The sequence below is a fragment of the Ixodes scapularis genome, unplaced genomic scaffold (assembly GCF_016920785.2).
Source record: "Ixodes scapularis isolate PalLabHiFi unplaced genomic scaffold, ASM1692078v2 PGA_scaffold3__209_contigs__length_174095766, whole genome shotgun sequence".
NCBI classification, from domain to species: domain Eukaryota; kingdom Metazoa; phylum Arthropoda; class Arachnida; order Ixodida; family Ixodidae; genus Ixodes; species Ixodes scapularis.
Window position 1 is genome coordinate 61,447,412 of NW_024609868.1, and position 21,665 is coordinate 61,469,076.

Here is a 21,665-nt window from a genome sequence, read left to right on the forward strand (position 1 = left end):
GATAATGGTTGTCTTGACTGCTGGTCGCCAAGAGACTCGGTCATCCAGGAGGAAGCCTAGATAGGAGTATGTTCGAACCCTTGTCACGTTTGTCCCATTGATCGTGTAAGTTCGGTTGATGGAAGACCTGGCCGTAGGGTGGTATTGAAGAGCGGCTGTTTTAGAGGCCGATAACGTAAGACCAAGCCTAGATATCACGTCAACTATAGCGTCGAGGCCTAGCTGGAGTGTTCGCTGCATGTTACTGTATGAGCTAGTTGGGGCAGTAGCCCAGAGAGCAACATCGTCGGCGTAAATTGCGATGTTTATGACTGGAGAGGGGTTGTTCAAGGGCTGCAGAGCCTCCGGCAGAGCTGCCATTGCTGCATTGAACAAAAATGGGCTAATGACGCTGCCCTGAGGAACACCCTGGGCTACTTGCCGTTTTGAACTGCGCACACCTTCTAAGCGAACGCACATTGTACGCCCTGTCAGGAATGCACGAACGAATGCGAGTGCTCGGCCGGTAACACCAAGCCTGATTAGCTGAGCTAGAATGGTTTCGTGCGGGATAGAGTCAAAGGCCTTTTTGATATCAAGGAATATTGCCGAGGTTTTCGCATTGGACGTACTTATTCTTATGTTTGGTGTTGCAAGTGCCGGTGTTGTTGGCCTCCCCTAGATTAACCTTCCGGCACATGGCATATCCCTTGTTTGGTGCCGAGCACACTACTTTGACGCCCTGCCTTGTGGCGATCTTTTTCAATCTATGTGTGACTCCATGAATATACGGAACCACCGCGAAAGGTGATTTAGGAACCTTTTTTCGTGTGTTAGAGTCATTCTTTTGGCTGGATTTCTTGATGTTTCGGCAGAGTGTTTCACAGATGGAGGCTAAGAAGGGTCTCGGATACCCGGCCTCATGGAGTCTGGAGATTTGGGTCTTGAGGCTTCGTCCCATCTGATGTGAACATGTTTTTCTGTGGCTAGCTGTAAGAGCTGTGGTGGCGACCCCTTGCTTTACATTTTTCGAATGTTCTGAGTTCTGACTCACGTCGCGCTGCTTACAACTCAAATTGTATTTTCGTCTTGCTTCTTTTTCTTTTACCCGTATTAAACTTCTTCGTTCTCTTTTGTACAAACAAATAGCGATGTCTATCGCACATTACCTTCGAGAGTCAAGATATAACAATTCTTTTTCAGTAAGCGTTATGGATGGACTGCTAACACTAGTATCACTCCTTTTTATGATGTTAGCTGCCTCTATTATCTCACGTGTTAACTGATGATGGTTCTTTCCAATTACGGTGCTATTTTCGAAGTCCGCTGTGCACCCACAGTCACGGCAGTGAATTCCCAAAAGTCCTGAGTTTTCTAATAAGATGTTGTTGTTATGTTCCCTTAATCTGTCATTTATACATCTTCCAGTTTGTCCTATCTACTGTTTGCCGCATGAAAGGGGAAAGGAATAAATCACTCCCTCTCAGCAAGGTATGTATAGGGTTCTATGCTTTTTAGTGCAGCCGGTATTAGTTTTTGGTATGGCGTTAACTTTTTTACATATGCCCGAGAGTTTGATGGAGGCGGAAACGACTACATCGACATTTGCGCGATTCCCAATCTTCTTCAGGTTATGAGAAATATTATGAATGTAGGAGATGACTACCGGTCTTTGGTTACTGTATCTGTCGCGTGGATTGTGGGATGTGATTTGACCTTTTTTAATCTGTTTAAAGAGACTTTCGGCAACTGAAGTTAAAAGATGAGAAGGATATCCCGCACTTAGTATCCTAGATACTTGTCCTGCGAAGCTTGTTAGGCCTGAATGTGGGCAGGACTTGGAAATAGAGTTTTTTAAGCACTGGTTGACTATGCCTCTCTTTGCCAATTTAGAATGCGCCGAATTATAATTTAGGAGTGTTTTTTTCCCTCTCGGCTCATACGACCAACAGACATGATGGGGCTGAAGATGCAGTCTTAGGTCCAGAAATCTTAAGGATCCTAGCTCTGGCAGCTTGTGTGTAATCTCCAAAGGGTTTAAACATGCTTTCAACTTGACGAGCACATTGGGCACATGAATCGGGAAGTCTTTTTCGTTAATGTCCAGGGGTATCAAATAGTCATCAACGTAGCGAAACACCTTTACCACAGTCGAAGAATCTAAGCTCTTTTGAAGCAGTCTGTCGTGGTATGTTAGGAATAAATGACTGAGAATTGGTGCAATGCAGGATCCTATGCAGACCCCCTTTTTTGAAGGTAGGTGTTACGGTTCCAAGACGCAAAGGTAGACCTGAGGTAAAACCTGAGCAAATCAAGAAAGTTGCTTTGGGAAAGTCCTGAGGTGTTCTGGAAACCTATGGCACCATACGAGTCAATGCTGTCTTCAATGCACTCTAAGAGGCGTACCTGAGGTAAAGCATAGTATAGGTCCTTGATATCAATCGAGAAAGCCTGGTATTGGTTGGCACTCTGTTCTTGTAGAAAGCTGATGACTTCATGTGAGTTTTTTTACCAAAAAGGAGGTAAAAAACCGAGTTTACTTTTGCCCTTCTCCTACATAATGAATATCCAACTCGCCCAAGCATTAATTCTGAGAAGTTAGTAGAACAACTCAGTTGGGAAACTGCCATAGAGCCTGCTCTGAAAAAGTGGCGCCGATCCTTACTCCAGTACCGAGCTAATGGCGATCGCAACGCTACCTGTCTCCCGCAGCGGCCACTTCGTGAACTGCACGGCTGCAGTTACTGCTTCCGTCGAGTCACGGAAGGCCCGGTAGCGCCATCTCGTAGGACCATCTTGCAGAGCCATATAAAGCAACTTTCATGTTTCAACTCGTCGCTAAAGGGTGGCGCTGTTATCGTATTTAGATCGGTCTCGGTGGACGCCAGCGGCCGAGGTGTCAAGGGCAAGTTTTCAAACTGAGTGTTTCCGTAACGTTGGTTTCAGCTTAAGTCGAAGCGCAGCCGACGCTTCGATGTAATAGGACCAACCAAGCAGCGTTAAAAGCACACTTCAATAGGCCTGTTCTGATTATAACTGGTTCAGCAATGATGTAAAACATACACAAACATAACGAACCCCATGCTGAAGCGCTTTTGACGCTCTGATTTGTCCCTCAGCTCATAGCGTCGGCTGCGTCTGAACCAACGTTATTAGACTAGTCAGTTACGACCAACAGAACAGGGGAACTGCTCAACGAGGTAGAGGGGCTTAGAGCGATAAACCGGGGTTCCGGTCTGCACTCGAAAGTGACCCCCCTAAGGCGGCTGCCATTGTACGCAAATTTGACCACACGTCACATGACCAAACCAAATACGTGACGTCACAGGAAAGATGGCAGCGCCCATGCAGCGGCTGGCCCCAGCTGGGCCGGAGCTTGTCGGATGCTTTGTTGGTTGTCGTTCGTCTCGGCGAGTTGATTTCAGACGCGGAAGCCGTCATATGAGGCCGGTCGAAAGCGAGTTCAGAGTTCAGCGTGGTGTAGGTATAACGTGAAAATACGGAGGAACGGTGTGCATTTCGCTGGTGACCGTGTGCATTTCGCTGGTGACCGACCGGGATATTGCCACGGAAGAGACAATCTGACCTACGTTGCTCGGACCTCGGATTGATTCGGATACCGCTAGGATAAAATTTAAGGCGACGTTTCTGTGCTCTCGTTGACCATCGGAATCTTCGAGGTTTGCAGTGAAGCGTGTGCAATATATTTGGATACACAGTTTAGCGACGGAAATTGCATGAGTCGTGCTTGGCGGTGTGCAATCGCGGTGCAGCCTCGATCAAATGACCGAGGCTCACTTCGGTTGTGCGGCGTACCGGAAGGCTGCCTTGAAGCTGGTAGTTCCCGTGCCGCGCTGAATGATGCTGTGCTGCTTACAAATTGTTCTGGCGTAGAAGTGCACTTTCACGGAGCACAGGTGTGCGGCGCACCGAAGAGCTGCCTTCAAGCTGGTAGTTCCTGTGCCATGCTTTAGGTGATGCTGTGCTGCTTCCAAAATTGTTCCGGCGTAGACGTGCACTTTCACGGAGCACAGGTGTTGCAGTTGGTATTGATCCCGCTGGTCTGTCGCACGTTTCGTCAACACAAACGTTTCATCCACACTCGTTACGCGAATTGCAAGCTGCCCGGACATTTCATCGAGCGTGTTACGTACCCAGCTCACGCCGCTTTGTGGCAACAGTCTGCAGTGGCCCATTACCAGAAAAGTGGTCCCACATCCATTTCAGTTCAGTTCGTCCACGGCAGTCGCCAAACCCCGAAGGAGAGGATTTATTCGGACAGAATGCCACTAAAGCAATGCAGCTTCTTCAGTGGTCAGGATAGATTCTCTTCTGCGAGTTTTGTTATACTGTCACGGACCCTTGTTCCAGTCCTATCTTCTATCAATATTCACTATTCTGGGACACTGCAGGTCATGCTCAGCTGTAATTGTATGTTCAGGTGGAGGTGCTGGGCACTTTACCCATAGCCCTTCACTCTGTGTGAACCCGGCGGCTCTTCAACCGAGTTACCCGATAATGGGACACGGCTGGCGGACTATCCTGCGTCTTATACCCCTGTCGAGCCGTAAGCAAAGTCCTGACCCGAGCCTGGCAGAACAACCGCAAGACGACCGAGTACCACAAGGAGTAAGCTCGGAAATACACCACGAAGCACCTGAAATCCGAGCCAGTTGCTGCTACCAGGAAAAACCACCGGAATTCGGTCTCCTGTCAGAAAATCCGAAGCTGACTAAGCCAACAATGACAAACCTGTAGCAGCAAACCGTGTCCCCTCCCACCATTGTTTGCATGCCCGTCGCAAATCACACTCCGACGCTTTTTCACGCAAGCTGTATGAAGACGTCAAGGACTGGATTGAACAATATGACAGTGTCGCCCGCCACATTGGGTGGACAGACAACCAGCTCCTGCAGAACCTATACTTCTCGTGGAAGAAACTGCCGGCGCTGGTCTGAGAACCATGGATCCTCCTTAACGTCATGGGAAGTATGCAAGATCGAGCTGAAGCGCGCATTCGTCAGCCAACATCAACGAGAGAGAGCCGCATTCTTGATTCTGTCCAGGACACTGCCCCAATGAGAGCGCCACCGCACTCGTGGAGGATGTTTTGCGCTTGATCGAGCGCCCACGCCCACGCCCACGCCTTCGGCAGCCTTGTCCGCAACCCCCCCAACAACAGTCGGAGTGTTCATATCACTGAGGCTTCCAACATGGAATGTGCACTGCATGCCCAAGCCTGCCACTATGAACAACTTCCCGGCGTCTCGACACTCGAGTTGTCCAGCTACTACTTCGACGCCAGCCTCCCAGGCATCCACGACATCATCCACGACGTTGTCTGGGAGGAGATCAGGAAGCTACTTCCTGCCATCAGTTGCCTGGCTTTTATTTTGATTGCCGAGATTGTTTCGGAACAAGTTTGACAGGTATTTCAACCGAGACTTCTGCGAGCGAAGCGGCATCTGACAAACCGAGGGCAACTTACACCACAATGGCACGACGACCGCCACCGGCTGCCCCTTAGTACTCAATGCCAATTCAATGAGACACTCTAACGCCGAAGCATTCCCGACATCGTGTGTAGGTCTGTGCTCAACAAAGTATACCGAGGAAAACGTAGGTGATGCGAATGTACAACCGAAAACCACTTTGCTACCACTGCATGAAGCCGACCATGTCTACCAAAGCAGCCCGTACCAATGAATTGGTCGGCGAGGGTTCGTGCCAAACGACCCTCGATTACGTCTTGAGGAGCGACCACGGGAGATTAAGGATTACCTTCGGCGACCTTTGTCCCTGACGCCGAAGGTGCTGAATCGAAGATTCTGAATCCCTGATTACCCCAAAGCTCCTCATGTCCATCACCTCAACAAGAGGTAAGCACGACAAAGCAGGTAAGCGGCGATGCAGTGACAGTGGATTTGGTGTCGGTTGTCGTCCAAGGACAATACCTAAAAATTTGCTGACACCAATTTTCTGTGTCCACTCCACCAAGCACACAATTTCCAACTTTGAGGGAGAATGCCCCTGAATGACTTGAAGGAATAGAATGGCTAGTTGCTCTCAAAAGTGAACTGCAAGCATCACCAGACTTGGATAGCAAACAAAAATTGTTGCCAGCTTTCAAGTCAATGGTACAGCAAAAGGCACAGCCACGTAAGCAATACATGCCCGAGCTTGCTACATTGATGCCGAAAACTACCAGGAAAATTTTCGGATTAGAAGCCAGCCCTGCAGCTTCAGTGCATCAGACGTCAGTGGCCGCACATGACGTACGATTACAAGACAGCATCAGTCGGTCAAAGTCCGACTGATGCTGTCTTGTAACACCGACGTGCCAGGAGCGTCATCCGACAACAAGGTCCACAGGTACTACGACTGAACGCCTGACACCAGACTGTCGCAGAAAGAACTCGTTATGGAACCATTTACTAAGAATCAATAATTATGTAATCAAGTGGAAATAAACATATTTGATACACTAACCAGATAAACATATTTCCGCTTGCCTTCATGCCTTGAGAGTCTACACACCGAGAATTGTGTCCACTGCACGCTCTGGACCTTATGAGGACACTTGCTTCTCTGACCCTTCAATATTAATTAAGGGGTCATACCAGACTGGCAGACTTCTTGCAAGGGGCTGCACCCGTTCAACCTTTCCTGAACATGTGGTGCATCCGAAAAGCAACTCCAGTGATGTGAAAATGTTATTTATTAATTTATTGCTTCCAGGGGCCTTCGTAGGCATTGCAGAGAGGATACTTAAAACTACACACATGATAATAGCATTAAAGCACACTGCTGTAACTTTTTAATTGGAAAAACAAACACACCTCTGAGCATATAGTTTAATAGTATGTGTTGATGCATTGTTATATAGCATGACACTTCCTATATGTATGACACAATAGACCCTTTGCAGAACCTTATCAAGCAACACAACCGTCACCATTTTTTTGCCGTAAAGCACACGAATGGGCCCCAGTTCACGTCGAACGCTAATGCAGCATTCAAGTCCAATAGGTGCTGAGCCGAATTCACAGGGATGGCGGACATAACATTCTTGTCGAACAAATACCCAAAGTATGAAAGCCTGAAGTAATTACAGTAGTAGCTACTGTAATTTGTTTCATTAGAATTTGGCAGACGGCAAAGACTACAGTCTCGGTGAGTCAATACACACATTGGAGAGAGGCACATGACAGCATATCACCAGAGTGCTCGTCTGCACAGATTTGTCACACACCTTCGCTCCGTCTCTCTGATTGGCTCGAGGGGGCTGTGGCGGTTGGCCTTTTCCAAGTTACGGTGATGCGAAGTATAGACAGCCCACACTTTTAAAAAGAGTCTATTGAAGAGACCGAAAGGAATGGTAGTCAACATTTTTCAACAAGACTGCTCTCCAGGCAAGGGATGAACACAAATATGAATAATCTTATCCAGGTAATTAGAACAATTAAATAATTGACCGACTAATACAATGCACTCTTGATGGAAAAGAGTATAGCTGCAATAAATCCTACAAAACATAAAAAATACGCAGTTAATCTATGCATGCACCAAAACAGTTGTTCTTATAGCAAGTCGAATAGCTTTGAAGCAGGTGCCTGCAAGGATTTTTTCTTCCCCATACCCAATAAAACGCCAACCTCGTAGCTGAAAATAAGGGTGCACCTCGCACTCACACATACACAAAAAAAAAAAAGGAAGAAAAGCGATCGAACGTAGAATCGTGGATTAGCACAAAAGGTTAAAATCGCAGGAGCTTCCTCGCTAAACGTTGCTATGGTTGTTCGGTGACGGAGGCCTAAGGGAAGTTTAACAACTTCCCTTAGGCCCTAAAGCGTAGATTCTCAGATATTTCAACGTTCAAACAAAGCTAAGAGAATGCGAAAATTTCATGTTAAAAACACTCAAAGTTCTATCGATCCTCGGACACATCCCGGAATCCGAGCACCGGTACGGCGATGCAGAGCTGATCCTGTCTCACAGGTGTTAATATCCAGATGATCCACAGCGATCTTGCGCAAAAACGGTATAAAGTCTCATTCCTTCATATTTTCACATTACACCTGCGTCAGCGAGCACGAAGAAGCCCGAAGTCGTCGGAAAGCAGCTGCACATCACGGCTACCGTGCACCGAACAAACTCGCATCCGCCAGCTCTGGGCGCTGCCATCTTACCCGTGACGTCACGGCTCTTGGAAGGTCACGTGACGAGTGGTCACATTTGCGTAAAATATGGCGGCAACCGGGGGGGTGCCACTTCCGAACTTCCGGTTTATCACTCTAAGCCCCTCTACCTCGTTGGAACTGCTCATAGATGCTGCAGCACCCCCCTCACTCACCACGACTCGCCTGGCGCCGCTCGACGCGCCGGACGGCTGCTTTGGTAACTACAGTGTATTCTATGGGATACGTACGTTTCGAAGCACGGCGTCTAGATGGCGCTTCAGCTCTGCTCTTTGGAACGCAGTTATGAAACGAAAACCGGGATAGCGCTTCGAACGACGGCAGGCGGATTGGAGTGAGTGAGGGGGTACCCCCTTCCGCGGGAGTTCCACAACTGAAGTAATCTGGTAACGTTGGTCTGTACTTAAGACCTTTTCGACATTCGCCTTCTGCGCGCTGCCATCTTTGTCTCTGGGCTGTGTAAGGCGTTCTGATCGTGCGCAGTAGCTCTCCTCCGTGGAATATGAGACACCGCGCATGAGTTTAGAGCCCAGTTACACGTCATTCTTCGCCTGGGTGATAGGCACTAGAAAGGTTCGAGCTTCAGACATCCAGGCATGCGTCGCCGTGTCTAGCGTCGCCACGTCCTCCCTTTGTACCATTCCTTTGTTTTAATCCATAGGCATTAGACCGTTTTTGTTTTTTTTCGAAAACCCGGCGGTGTCTTTCGCTTGTCGGCGAGAGACTGTAAAAACCCGTCGGCGGAAGAGAGGGAGAAAGAGGGCGAGAGGGTGACGTGTGTGACGCTCCGAGTGGTCCGAAGCGCTAACGTCAGCACGCGCCAACCTCTCCCTCTCTCCCCCGGCGCTGCCAAACTGACAGGCACCATCGGGTTTTCGTCAAGTTTTTCGAGTGCTGCGTCAGCGCTCGGCTTCAAGTCAAGTTTGAGCCCAACGTTGACGCAATCGCGGTCCAATCTCTGCCTGCAGCGTTGGCCTTCTCTGATGATACTATCTGATTCAGCACCACGGATTTTTTTTTATATATCTATGTGTTGCTCACTGGCGCGGTGGAATATGGGCGTGTTCAATTGCCGCTCTGCTCTCGCCGGTTACTCTTCGCTCTGGGTTTCCGTAGCAGCGACGCGTCGGCTGTGATGCGTGTGTGTAGTTAAAATGATGGATGCGGTTTTCTCTACGAGTGATACGGTTGACCGTGTTTAAGGGTGTCGACGAACCGTGACAGGCAGAGTACAGAAAAGGCATGGAAAAAAATTATAAAAAGATCCATTGGTAGATTCTTACAGAATACGTTAGCATGACCCTTGGAAAGCGCCACACAGGTTCCCCTTTGTAAAACGCTTACACTTACCACGAAACGCGGTCAAACAAAGGCAGAAAAAAATAGAGGAAGCAAAAAAGAAATTTCAAAGAGAAAGGTGTAGGGTTCAGCATTAGCGTTTCCCAAATGGGGACGTGTGTAGCGTCTCCAAGGGTGATGCTAACGCATTCCCTAAGAGTCCACCAATGAATCTTCCTGTAATTTTTCTTGGTGATATTAAAAATATTGCAGCCGGCAATGTTTTTTTTAAATTCTTTATCTCACAAACATTTACAGCGTAGAGAAAGACATTCGCACGACGAGCGCGTGGCTTCAAAAAGTTCCTCTTAAGTACACGAGTTCTCGTACCAACCAATGCGCTCTGCTGATGCTAGTCCTTTGTCTTTACTACAGACATCTGCGGGATAGAGTATTCGCGACCCCATCGATCTATAGGGGAGGCCAATATCGGACAAAAATGGCGGTCTAATACAGGTCGTGCTATGCCATGTGCCAGCTCAATGCACAATGCTGGGGCATCAGCAAGCAAACATCGGACTCAAAATTGTTTTCCCCGCTTTTTATCCTCCACGTTTCGAACCTGCGGCGATGTGCTGGCGCAAGCGAGCTTCCAGAGGCTTGACTTTCTTTGAGAAAGCGATGAAAGGCTGCCTACTGTACTTCCACGGTGCTGACGAACGTTGATAAACGCGAAATGTCTGGTTCGCGCGGGTGCGTAGGTTGCGTGCAGAGCAACCTGGGAACAAGCTGAAACTACAGTTACGACAAAGTCACCAAGGCAACTGTTCTATCGCGCAAACCACCGACAAGATGTAATCACAGAACCCACAAGAGGCGAGCAGTAATCGCGAAAAGACCTGTTCCGGCCAGCTCAGTGTTTCTTTGTGAAATGTAAACCTGGAAATTATCTCAAAAGTCTGTAATATACTGATATCCTTGGAAGCAAAGATTTCTTTAAAGGGGCGATGCAACGATTGTAACTTCGAAATAATTTACAGTTTTTTTATCTTTATATTGTTTATCTTACCAAGAGGGATGGTGAAACCAACTCATTATGTTGAAATATTGGGATTCCGTTGTGTATTAGCAAAGCAAAGAACGGGAATGTTTCGCGATTTGCATCTGCAAGTGTCGACCATGGGAACTATTTGCCTCATATCATCGACAAAATGGTAATATATTCAGTTTCAGTGGCGTCATCTGCCCGAGGTGAACAAAACCATTCCTATCTTGAATCTCACCTTGTCGTTACTAAGTCAGTCGGACTTCCTTACGGCAATGCAAGCACTACGCCTACAAACCTCCCTCCCCTTCCCATCTTCACATCGCTCAAACCAACGTTCAAAGTCGCCATGTGTGCCGACAGTCGCAAAACTTGTTGCACGGCCTCTTAGTATCTGCGCACACAGATAGAAGGACGAAATGTTGCGATACGGCTATATATCAGAACGCCAGTGGAAGCAGAACGACAACGCTCAACAGCGGCGCTTGCTATCCCTGACTGGATTGAGCGCGTGGGATCAACCATCAACGAAGAACGGGGACTCCTAAGGTAATTACTCCCTGTATGCCTATCTACATGTGTGCGCCAGTTGAATAGTTAACTTTTTAAATTCAGTGACTGTTCTAGCAGATAGAGTCCTATTTTAGTAACAGATCTTTGGTCTGAGCAGAATACTGATTGCCCTCAACCACGGTCGAGTTGAATGCAAGCCAGGAAAATATGGCTATGTGTAAGCTTTTTGAGCGCGTTTTCTCTAAAATGCCTTAACACAAAGAGTTGTTTCAGTGCCGTTTAGAAAAACTAAAACGTAAGAGTTCTAGAAAAAAAAAAAAGAAAAAAAAAGCTCGTCTGTGCTGAAAATTGATATCGATTTCTTTGCAAAATTTATCTTTGTTTTCAAGTTGTTGACTTTTCTAAAAACTGCTCAAATTGCTTCACTTAGCTGTTCATACAGATATTAACAAAAACTAACATAATTATTAGTTTTTTTTTTTATAAATCTCATGTCTGTTGTTTAGAACAATTTGCACCCTGTTGAGGTTGTACAAATAGAACCGTTAAGAACTTCGGCGTAGAACAACATCAGTGCATAGTTATGATTATAGCCCATTCAATGTTCGCGTTTGTAAATTTTGTAAATATTTGCTTAAAGCTTGTTAAAAATTTAAAACATATTTTTAACATTGAAAGCAGATCTTTTTTCAAAAGCTGATTATTCACTTTTTTATCTTTTTATATGGATTGTTCATTAAGTTGGGAATCACAAAATACACTTGTGATTCTCCATCATGTACCTGTACTTGATGTAGAAATAAACATCATTATTATATATATATATAGGTTGACCTTTCTTGTTCTATACACGAAAAAACGAAGTTAATCTCTAACGTAGTTGTTGTGGTATCTTTTTAATAAATATTACGTACCTCACTGGACAGGAAGTAATTGCATAATGTGTATATCGCAGCTGACCTCTTTTGTCGTAATCTCGGGACAACCGGTTCAGCAAGCCGCTGTCGGGCTTTACCTCCATTGTTCTCATCGAAAATGTTATCTCTGCACTTCAACGCAAAGCCGTTGCCGGGCTCAAGAAGAGCAAATGTCGCAAAACAGTACTTCAGCATGACATATATGTGCTATATATCCCTCTCGGTTCCAGGAGATTGGCAGGAGAGTATTTTCTGTATTGGAATCGTCGTCGAAGGGTAGCGTGAAAATGACAGTAATAAAATTGAAGAAACCGGAATGAATTACAAAGAAAAGGATAAGCTTCGTAGGTATGATAGCCTGCGGATTGCTCAGATAAAAAGTGTAGCACTTAAATATGGCCAAGTAAACCACTATAGAGGGAAAACAACGTTTTAAGTATACGCGTAGAGCTTGCTTGCAACCATACCTCGGCAAACCTCACTCATGAGGGCCCTCACTCACCCTCACTCACCCTCATCTTCACAGGTGAGGTGAGGGTGAGTGAGTTTCTGAACCAGGAAAATTCATGAGTGTGAGGGTGAGTGAGGGCCGTGAGGGCTGTGAGGGCAGTGAGGGCGGTGAGGACCATGAGGGCGGTGAGGGCCGTGAGGGCGGTGAGGGCCGTGAGGGCCGTGAGGGCGGTGAGGGTCGTGAGGGCCGTGAGAGCCATGAGGGCGGTGAGGGCGGTAAGGGGTATGAGGGCCATGAGTGCGTGAGGGGCGTGAGGGCGGTGAGTGGCGTGAGGGCCATGAGCGCGTGAGTGGTGTGAGGGCGGTGAGTGCGTGAGGGGTGTGAGGGCCATGAGTGCGTGAGGGCAGTGAGTGGCATGAGAGGCGTGAGGGCCGTGAGGGCCGTGAGGGCGGTGAGGGCCGTGAGGGCGGTGAGGGCCGTGAGGGTCGTGAGGGCCATGAGTGAGTGAGGGGCGTGAGGGCGGTGAGTGGCGTGAGGGCCATGAGTGCGTGAGTGGTGTGAGGGCGGTGAGTCCGTGAGGGGTGTGAGGGCCATGAGTGCGTGAGGGCAGTGAATGGCATGAGAGGCCTGAGGGCCGTGAGGGCGGTGAGTGCATGAGGTGGTGTGAGGGCCGTGAGGGCGGTGAGTGCGTGAGGCCCCCTTCAGATCGAGCATCTTTCTCAGCAATTTTGGTGTTAATGGCGGGTTGTTCTCTAGCTTTCCCTAGATCGACACGAATCGCTGAGATCGGGTCCGGCTCGAAATAAGCAAGCAGCTCGGAGCAATCCGAATACGTTTGAAGCGGCTGCATCTAATCAGGGACGCAAATTTTTTACGTGATACCTCGTGCCGGTGATGATGACACCGAAAGACTTGGTTCCCGTTTGAAATCGATCGTTTTTTGGAAATAAACTGTTTCAGAAAGGTGCATTAGTATTCTTAACGAGATTGAAATGCATAAAAACACGTTTATAACGCGTAATTGTGTCTAAATAGTGCAAGAAAAATAAAACTTTATGATGACGATGGCAAATTGCAGCAATTGGTTGCTGCGTGTGATCGCGGGCGGCGCGTGTTGCTGGTGTTGCGACGTAAAGTTTCTGGGCGAAATTGCCCCATCTGAAGCTGGCCTGAGTGGCGTGAGGGCCATGAGTGGCGTGAGTGGCGTGAGGGCGGTGAGTGGCGTGAGGGCGGTGAGTGGCGTGAGGGCGGTGAGTGGCGTGAGTGGCGTGAGGGCCGTGAGGGCGGTGAGGGCCGTGAGGGCCGTGAGGGCGGTGAGGGCCGTGAGGGCGGTGAGGGCCGTGAGGGTGGTGAGTGGCGTGGGGGCTATGAGTGCGTGAGGGCCGTGAGGGCCATGAGGGCGGTGAGGGCCGTGAGGACGGTGAGGGCTATGAGTGCGTGAGGGCCGTGAGGGCGGTGAGGGCCGTGAGGGCGGTGAGTGGCGTGAGGGCGGTGAGTGGCGTGAGGGCCATGAGTGAGTGAGGGGCGTGAGGGCCGTGAGGGCGGTGAGGGGCGTGAGTGCCGTGAGGGGCGTGAGGGCCGTGAGGGCCGTGAGGGCGGTGAGTGCGTGAGGGCCGTGAAGTTCAGTGAGGGTGAGTGAAGGGCTGAAGGTGAGTGTGACTGTGAGGGTGAGGGTGAGTGAGGGGCTGAAGGTGAGTGTAGCTGTGAGGGTGAGGGTGAGTGAGGGGCTTAGGTGAGTGTGGCTCTGAGGGTGAGGGTGAGTGAGGGCGACCTAAAATGCCGACCTCTGCTTGCAACTCAGACAAAAACCTTTACTTGGATGGCGAGAGAATCGGGTAACCAAGCTTCATGAGACAGATATGAACGCGCAGCTATAAATGAAAGCTATCTGCAGGGGGTATTTTATTTGTGTGGGTTAATCAAAATAAAATAAATTATATGTTACTTCGAAGTTCCGAAATAGTTTTGAAATGACATATTTGATTCAGGTTTATATATATAGTTGATTGACTTCGAAGCACACCAGTCAGAGACGTATTCTAGGCAGCGTACTGTTCCTACAGTCAAAACCACATTAAAACGGGGTGTCAGCGTTTGTGCGTATAGACCTGTAGCTCTCAAGTTGGGAGCAGCGGCCCTGCCGGGAAACATAGGATATTTTTAGGTCGCGTTTCTACTGTGAGTAGCGTTGCGTCCTTCCAAATGCTATGTTCGTGCGCGTGAACCATGAGCAGACGCCGAGGGAAACTGACAGACGCTAGTCCACGCACCTGAACGGTACATGATGGGACGCTAGGACGCCGCTTCAAGTCAGCATTAAATGGTCGCGTCTCGCGGACGCTAGCAAAGGCGCCTCTTTTGTGGTCGTGTCTTGTGTACACTACAGCGCCCCCTGGCCAAGAGAAACGGGCCTATGGCGCGTGCTTTACTCGCCTTCTGAAGTGTCGCGGACGCGCGTGCTGGGCTCTCATTTTGTAAACATCGGGATGGTGTCCCCATGTTTAAAAAATCGAATGGCCTCGTGCGCTGAAACTTTGAACAAACTGTGGCGCCGTAATTTTGGGTTGAACAAGCTCATTTGATTGGGCCTCTCACTACCTATAAAGCCCTTATTGAGCTTTTTTTTTTTTTTTTTTTTTTTGCGTGTACTGTTGAAGTATAGAAGTCGGTTAGATTCAACACCGCAAGACAATCAAAAGTTTCAGATTCATGCCCCCCCCCCCCCCCCTCCAGTGTACGAGTCTCTTATCTCTGGGTGGTGACATCAGAATATCAGTGTCCCGACGCTTTCTTTTCGTTTTCCTTTTTATTTTGGAACGCGTCAAACGGCGTCTCTTGGCTCTCGCTCTTGGCGTCTTAGCTTAGAGCTGTGCTTCAACGGCTTTCGAATTCTTGTTGTTTCTTGGTATTTTAGGCGTGATCAAGTCACGCACGAGAGCAGGCACGCTTCTTCGGTGTCACAGTTTGAGACGCTAAAGTTTGTACTATCCAAAACGAGTCGTAACAAGTCCCTTTTCGCAGCGCCCTCGGGGCAATGCAGGAGGCCTATCTCGCGTACCGCACCAGAGCAGGCACGCTTCGTCATGTGTGACTGTTTGAGACGCTTAAGTTTTTACACCCTCCCCCCCCCCCCCCCCCCCAAAAAAAAAAGAAAGAAAAAAAGGTTCTAACAATCTTTTTTTGCAGCGCCTCCTGAGCAATGCAGGAGGCCTATACAAACAGAAACTGCGCGTGAAGGACATGGAAATGCACGGGGCGTCAGAGCAGCAAGCTGCCTTTGTCTCTAATCGCGGTTCGAACGCGTTCCAACCTCAAGTAAAGATCATGGTGTAAACTCTAGACACATTGGTATATAAACAAAGGCAGCTAGCTTTTTGTCTACCCATTATTTGTTTCAATCCGAGCTTGGTGCTCCGACGGCACATCGCTCTCTAATCTCCTCGACCTCCCTGACTTTTTGTCCGTATGCACTGAGAAACTGAAAAAGAAAAACTTTTAGCCTTTCTACTCTGGTAAAGAAGGAAGACCAGCGAAGCTGTACCATGGTGGGAATGAAGTAACGGCCGGCCGCAAGTCGCCAAGCCAGAGTGGAAAGGTTGGAAAGGTTGTCGCCATCTATAAGTGATGGCACCAATCAGACAACCGGCAGGCCGGTTGTCCGGTTGCCGCCGTAGCTCATAGATGGCTGTAGCCGTCCGGAGTTTAGTGTCATCATTTGTTTGTCCGCGAACACGATACGGGGGAAACAAGCCCTCAAAGGGATACTGCAACGGAATTTCGGTGCTCATTTTTTTGGTTTATATGTGTTAGAGGAGCATGCAGTGTCACATCGAAGAGAGCAATTGGCGACGTGCGCGACCGAAAGCGTCGCTCTGGTTGGCCTTCCACGATTGGCCGAACGCTGACTATGACGTAGGAAAGGGGATTTATCATCGACGGAAATCAGAGGAATGAAAGAACTTTAATTTTGACGGTGTTGGCAGTGTTGCTTTAAGAGCCCAATGATTTCAAGCTTCCACCATGTTATTTACAAACACCATCGAACTTGTTTGCAAGGTAATGACGTCATATGGGGCAATTATAGGAGGGCGCCACCAAAACATCTCGCCGCTAATATCTTCGTAAAAAAGTCACGAAAAGGAATTTTAAAATGAATTAAACAATTAGCAAGGGGCACCTGGTGGATTTCGCCAACGCCTCGTTTGTAGTGCCTGTCTAGGAACCTTGACAGCTATAGTCGGTTACAAGTCAAGAAGGTAGGAGAGGCTCCTCCCACAAGTGTGATGCGCCCGTTTCAAATCTCTCCGCCGTCGAAAGAAGAGTTCACTGGAAACGCTCCTTGTTCCGCTTCAATGGATTCCCTCTTGTCTCCGATCCCACTTTTTAAGAAAGCGACCTTTGTATTCATCGGAGAGGGAACCGAGACCCTAAAAGCAGCCTTTGTATCCATCGGGGGGGAAACTAATCCCCGAAAGTCGTATTTGTTTCCGTCGGTGGGGGAGAACTCTAATCTCCCTCTCGAGGCTTCCACAATGCTAAGTCAAAGTCGAAAGATAAAGCAAATATGTACAGAAAGGCAAGCCCTTCCTCGCTCGTTGGCCGCGACGTCACGGAAACGGTGGGACGCTATTGGATGCGGAGGTGGCGGAGGGATATCTGCTTCCCTTTGAGGGGCATTTGCCGCTACCTTCTTAACCTGTAACTGACTATAGTGACGGTAAGTGTCTCGCTTCCAGCCACGACGAGAGAAGAGGGGAAGGAGGAACTCCGCTCTTTCCGAGAATCTCTTTTGTGTGTCCCAGAAATCGCTATTGCCCCCTGCAAGATTATAAAAAATTAACCCGTCACTCAATTTTCGTACAAAAGCAGCCGCTTCGGTGGCTGGAACGAGGCCATCCTCTCGACGTCAGCCCCGCCTTAGCTTTGCTCGTCCCGACACGAACTACGTCACGATTTCGTTGTATGTCACATGCTCTCCTCTGGCTGTTCTCCGAGCGCTTGCCAAAGTGGGCCGTTTATAACAAGAAATACAGCCACAAGGCTCAAAATACAAACGTGCGATAGTCATTTACGGATATAGTGGCTCATATTCAACGTATGCTTAAATAGGACGGTTATATTTCAAATTTCGTACACTGTAAAAGACAAGTGAGCGGAGGAGCGCCAGAACGCCGAGATGTGGTTGGTAACGCAAACGCCAAACGCCGAACGCCTGCGTTCCGTGTTCCAACGCGTTCGACGAGTCCAGTGGAGACAAAGAATGCTAGCTTTAGTTTTTGGTCTTATCTGTGGTCACCTCGGTCTCTTAATTATTGCCCCCCGATCAATATGCTCTTTGCTCGTCACCCAGGGAGTGACACAACACAACGAGAAGACAGCGAATGGGTTTACTGTACTTCCCGGTCGCCCGTCCTCAAGAGCTGGCCATCCAGGCCCACCGACCCTGGTTGTCGCCCGTTGTTCAGAGCTCGCAGTCGGAGTTCATGTCCAGGCCTGCGGATCGTCCTTCAACACGCCAGCGCTGCGTAGGCTAGCTGCCCCGACCTATTATATCCCACGATTCTCGCATGCAGAAACACTCCGGGATCGTCATGGCCCAGGCCGGTAGGGCCAGGGCTCGCCGTTCCCACCGGTCCTGTTCGAAGCCTTGCTGGTGGACCGCTCCGTTGTTCGCCATGGGCCAGACTAGCCAGACCGGCTCCGTCGTTCCGGCCCGGCCCCCGCCTCGCGCAACACGCTCTGTCTTCTGCGCCAGCTCGTGTCTCTTCGACCAATCGCCTGTCACGTGCCCTCCGCCCCGTCGTCTTCCACCCTCGTCTACCACAAGTTCTACCCACTCACCACTCTAACCAGAGCCCGGCGTTCTGAAGTCACCGCGCGCTCTCGTTTCCTCCTCTTCCTAAATTTCTCGCCGTAGAGTAGGATGTGGTCCTTTTCTAGAAGGACTACATCCTACTCAGCTCATTTGCATTAAACGGCGCGCCTATAGACCTTTTTCGCTTACTCTCGTCTCCAGTCACCTGATAGGCATATATGGTTTGGGCGACGAAAAAATAAAACATTTCAACCTGCGAATAGTAAAAGATAAGGCGGAAACAAAACGAGAATATCTGACGGTTACGTTTATGTTCTAAATGCATTCCATTGGCGTAGTGACGACAAAACAATGCTTTCGCCCATACTGGAAGTGACGACATCTCAAGATGGCGGCGCCCTTGTTTTGCGGGCTTCTAACTCCGATTCCCTCAGAACCTGTTCCCGGATGAATATGACACAGCAATACTTCTCTGTCGGCAAAAGGGTTTATTCACTCACTTATTGCCTGGGAGGTTTCGGGATCGGGCAACGGTTATCAGCGAGGCGGGGGGAGGTGCGCTGCTACTGCAACTGCTCCAAGTCCCAGCGGTAGTCGTCCACACCGCGTCATGGGGACGTCGTCATCCAGGGTCGCCGTCCGGTCCGTTAATCGAGTCCACAGCTCGATGTCTTGCGCGCATTTTCCCCGCGCCATCGTCCGTCTCCCGCCGAATCCCGCGCCAGCGTCCTCATCTCCTGTCGCCGTTGCACGCTTCTTTCTATCCGCCACCCGAGAGCCGCCGTCCTTGCCACGGTTGGTAAAATGTCCTACTACAAATATCACTTCACAAAATAAACAAAACGCATGAAACAGGCTTTGCCGCGCGTTACCCAAATATTGCACGAAGCGAGCTGACGAGCCGAGGGATCGAGGATCTGAGCGAGAAGCGCCCCCTGTAGTTCGCGAACGCCCTCAATAAAATATTTGTAACTCTATTCTCTCCCCCCCCTTTTTTTTTTCTTTCCCTTTTTTTTCACTACAACGCTTACAACAGCAACAGTCACTGTCAAGGTCTTTTTTTAGCTCCCGGCCTCAGCAAGTGCTCCTTGCCTTTCGGCGTGCTCTGGCTGCGCCTGGACGCTTGGAGAGTTTCACGAAAAGCCAAAGCTTTATCAAAAGTGGAAGGAAATGAAATCTGTGCGGAGAGAAATCGATGGCGAGGAGGAGATTAGAACGCGCGAAGACGCAGAGTCAAGCACTGACGAACATATTTCATGGGACTACGATGCCTGCATGGAAAGAGTTTCCGACTGGTGTGTTTAGCGTCCCATTCGCGCTAAGAACCTCGCTAGGGGCGGTTCTGTTGTTCTCACTAGTGCACGTGCTAGTCACGTGGTTATGTTTTCATTTTCGTAGTGCATAGAAGCTTGGCATTGCACGCGTTTGCACCAGCAGGGCAAGTATGCTCACTCTGGGTTGTGAAAAAATTCCTCCAAGCGGCGATGCAAATTGCTTCTCGCCGCGAAATCTGCCCATGTATCGAAAGTGGTAACAAGTGACGTCACAAAAGCCGGAGTGTCATGCTGTCGGATTTCACAATCCTGGCGGTCGGTCTTAGAAATGCTGGCGAAAAGCAGGGACGAACATGAGTGTCGCTGTCGTTGCAGTGTCACAACTCCTGGCTGCCGAAACTTCCGTGGACTGACAAGTGGAAGAGCGACCTGCAGCAGAACAAGCCACCACCACTGCCCTGACACCGCCAGAAACGCGGCCGAAGACAGCATGACACTTACGTCATTTCATCAGGCGGAAATCTATATAGGGACGACTTTTTGGGGGGCGGTAAACACACCTGTCGGAAACATGTTACAGGCGCCATCAAAAGTCAAATTTGGGGGTTTTACGTGCCAAACCAACGGCGGGCATCTGGCACGCCCAGCGGAGGACTGAGGATTAATTTCGACCACCTGGGGATCTTTTGACGTGCAACCGAAAGCTCGGTTACACGGCGTCTTCTCCGCAATAAGCCTCCGTCATATTGCGGGCACCTCGGCCGGGATTCGAACCCGCCACATGGGGATCCGTAGGCCGACGCTCTCGCCTCGGAGCCACCGAGGTGGCTCTTACAGGCGCCATCATTGGGCGGTAGACGCAAAGCTAGCACCGCCTTTGTCACTACCCAGTGCTCGAACGCATTCGAAAGTGAACGTTGAAAGCCGGAATTCAGCGTTCGGCGTTCAAAGATGTTCGATGAGTCAGCTTTGCGCCTATCCCCTAATTATTCCGTTCAGAGCTCGGCTCATTGGCGTCCCCGCTCTTTGGGGAAAAGGCGCAGATCTTGTTTTCTAGGTGATATCAATTTAATTCACTGAAATTCAACCCGTCGATAGCTCGATGTTATGACCTGGTCCTGCTACGAGGCCTGCTTATGTCATCTGGATTAGCAAGGTGGCGGGGCGTCACGCAGACGTTCGCTGGGCTCGCAGTTAAGTTCGTTGAGCATGTAAATTTACGCTGACAGGTGTGCATCAGAAACTCTATCGTGGAGCGTAATAAAGACAAATTTTGAAAAGGTGTCTTAAATCACAAAATTGTAATAATACCCCTATATATCAGTAGACTGTAGCGTAAGCCCCTCCAACGGAATTCAAGTGAGACGGTTCCTTTGGTACAGTGATTGAGTGTATAGAGGATACGATTGCTGTCGTCCATTGGTCGCTGATAGAAACCCGGTTTACCGAGCAGCGAATTTGTGTTTCCTTGTAAACTCCGTGGCCGTGGTAAAAATACCTAAAACTCTCAGGTGCTGCGGCTGGGCGCGATCATGTGATTTATGATATCACCGAGTGTTTTTGCGAAGAACGACCATGGGAGTCAACGGGGAGGTTTCCACTGTCAGCTGTCGCTGTAACAAATATTGTTTCAGTGTTTATATGGAGAGACACATTTGTTAATCGCACTCACGAAACGAGGGTCTTTTGATGCAGCCACTGCGCCATGAATCAAGAAGAAATTGCTGAAAAGTACAAGAACCAGTTCGTGCCTGAAGACTATCCCGAGGCTATGCAGACGGACATTCCTTCTGTCTACGCCTTTTATCAAAGAGAACTGCACACCATATTCAGCTCCCGTAAGTATACGTTCAACGGCGATGAAGCCATATTGGTTTTTGTAAGTACGAGCAAGGATTATTCCTTAACGTTGTGGGAACCATGGGGTTCCCTCTATCCCTATCTAGGTCTAGCTTCGAGCAGGACGTGGGAGTGATGCCTATAATGACGTCGGCCTCCCGGATACAAGGTACCACGAGGCCGAATTCCTCAAAGGGGCCGGTTCTCCCGTGCCCATTTAGGTGAATGCGCCGTCGGCACACCCTTGAGAGTTATAATGGACGCGACTGCTAGCGGTCTCCCTGGGCGCGTCCATTCTCCAGGGCTACATAAGCTGGCACCGAAGGTGGGCCAGGGGCTCTCGTCGGCGGAGGCCC

At 49.2% G+C, this 21,665-nt stretch overlaps 1 protein-coding gene across 1 annotated transcript in view; it reads left to right on the forward strand.

Moving 5' to 3' along the window:
* The first annotated feature begins 1,440 nt into the window (after window positions 1-1,440).
* LOC115314033 (indolethylamine N-methyltransferase) overlaps window positions 1,441-21,665 on the forward strand; it is a 31,048-nt gene continuing 10,823 nt past the window's right edge. Inside the window, exons 1-2 of the mRNA XM_040210822.1 lie at window positions 1,441-1,470; window positions 21,166-21,308. Coding sequence (XP_040066756.1) covers window positions 21,176-21,308 — 133 coding nt within the window. The 5' untranslated portion in view covers window positions 1,441-1,470; window positions 21,166-21,175. The remainder of the gene's footprint in view (window positions 1,471-21,165; window positions 21,309-21,665) is intronic.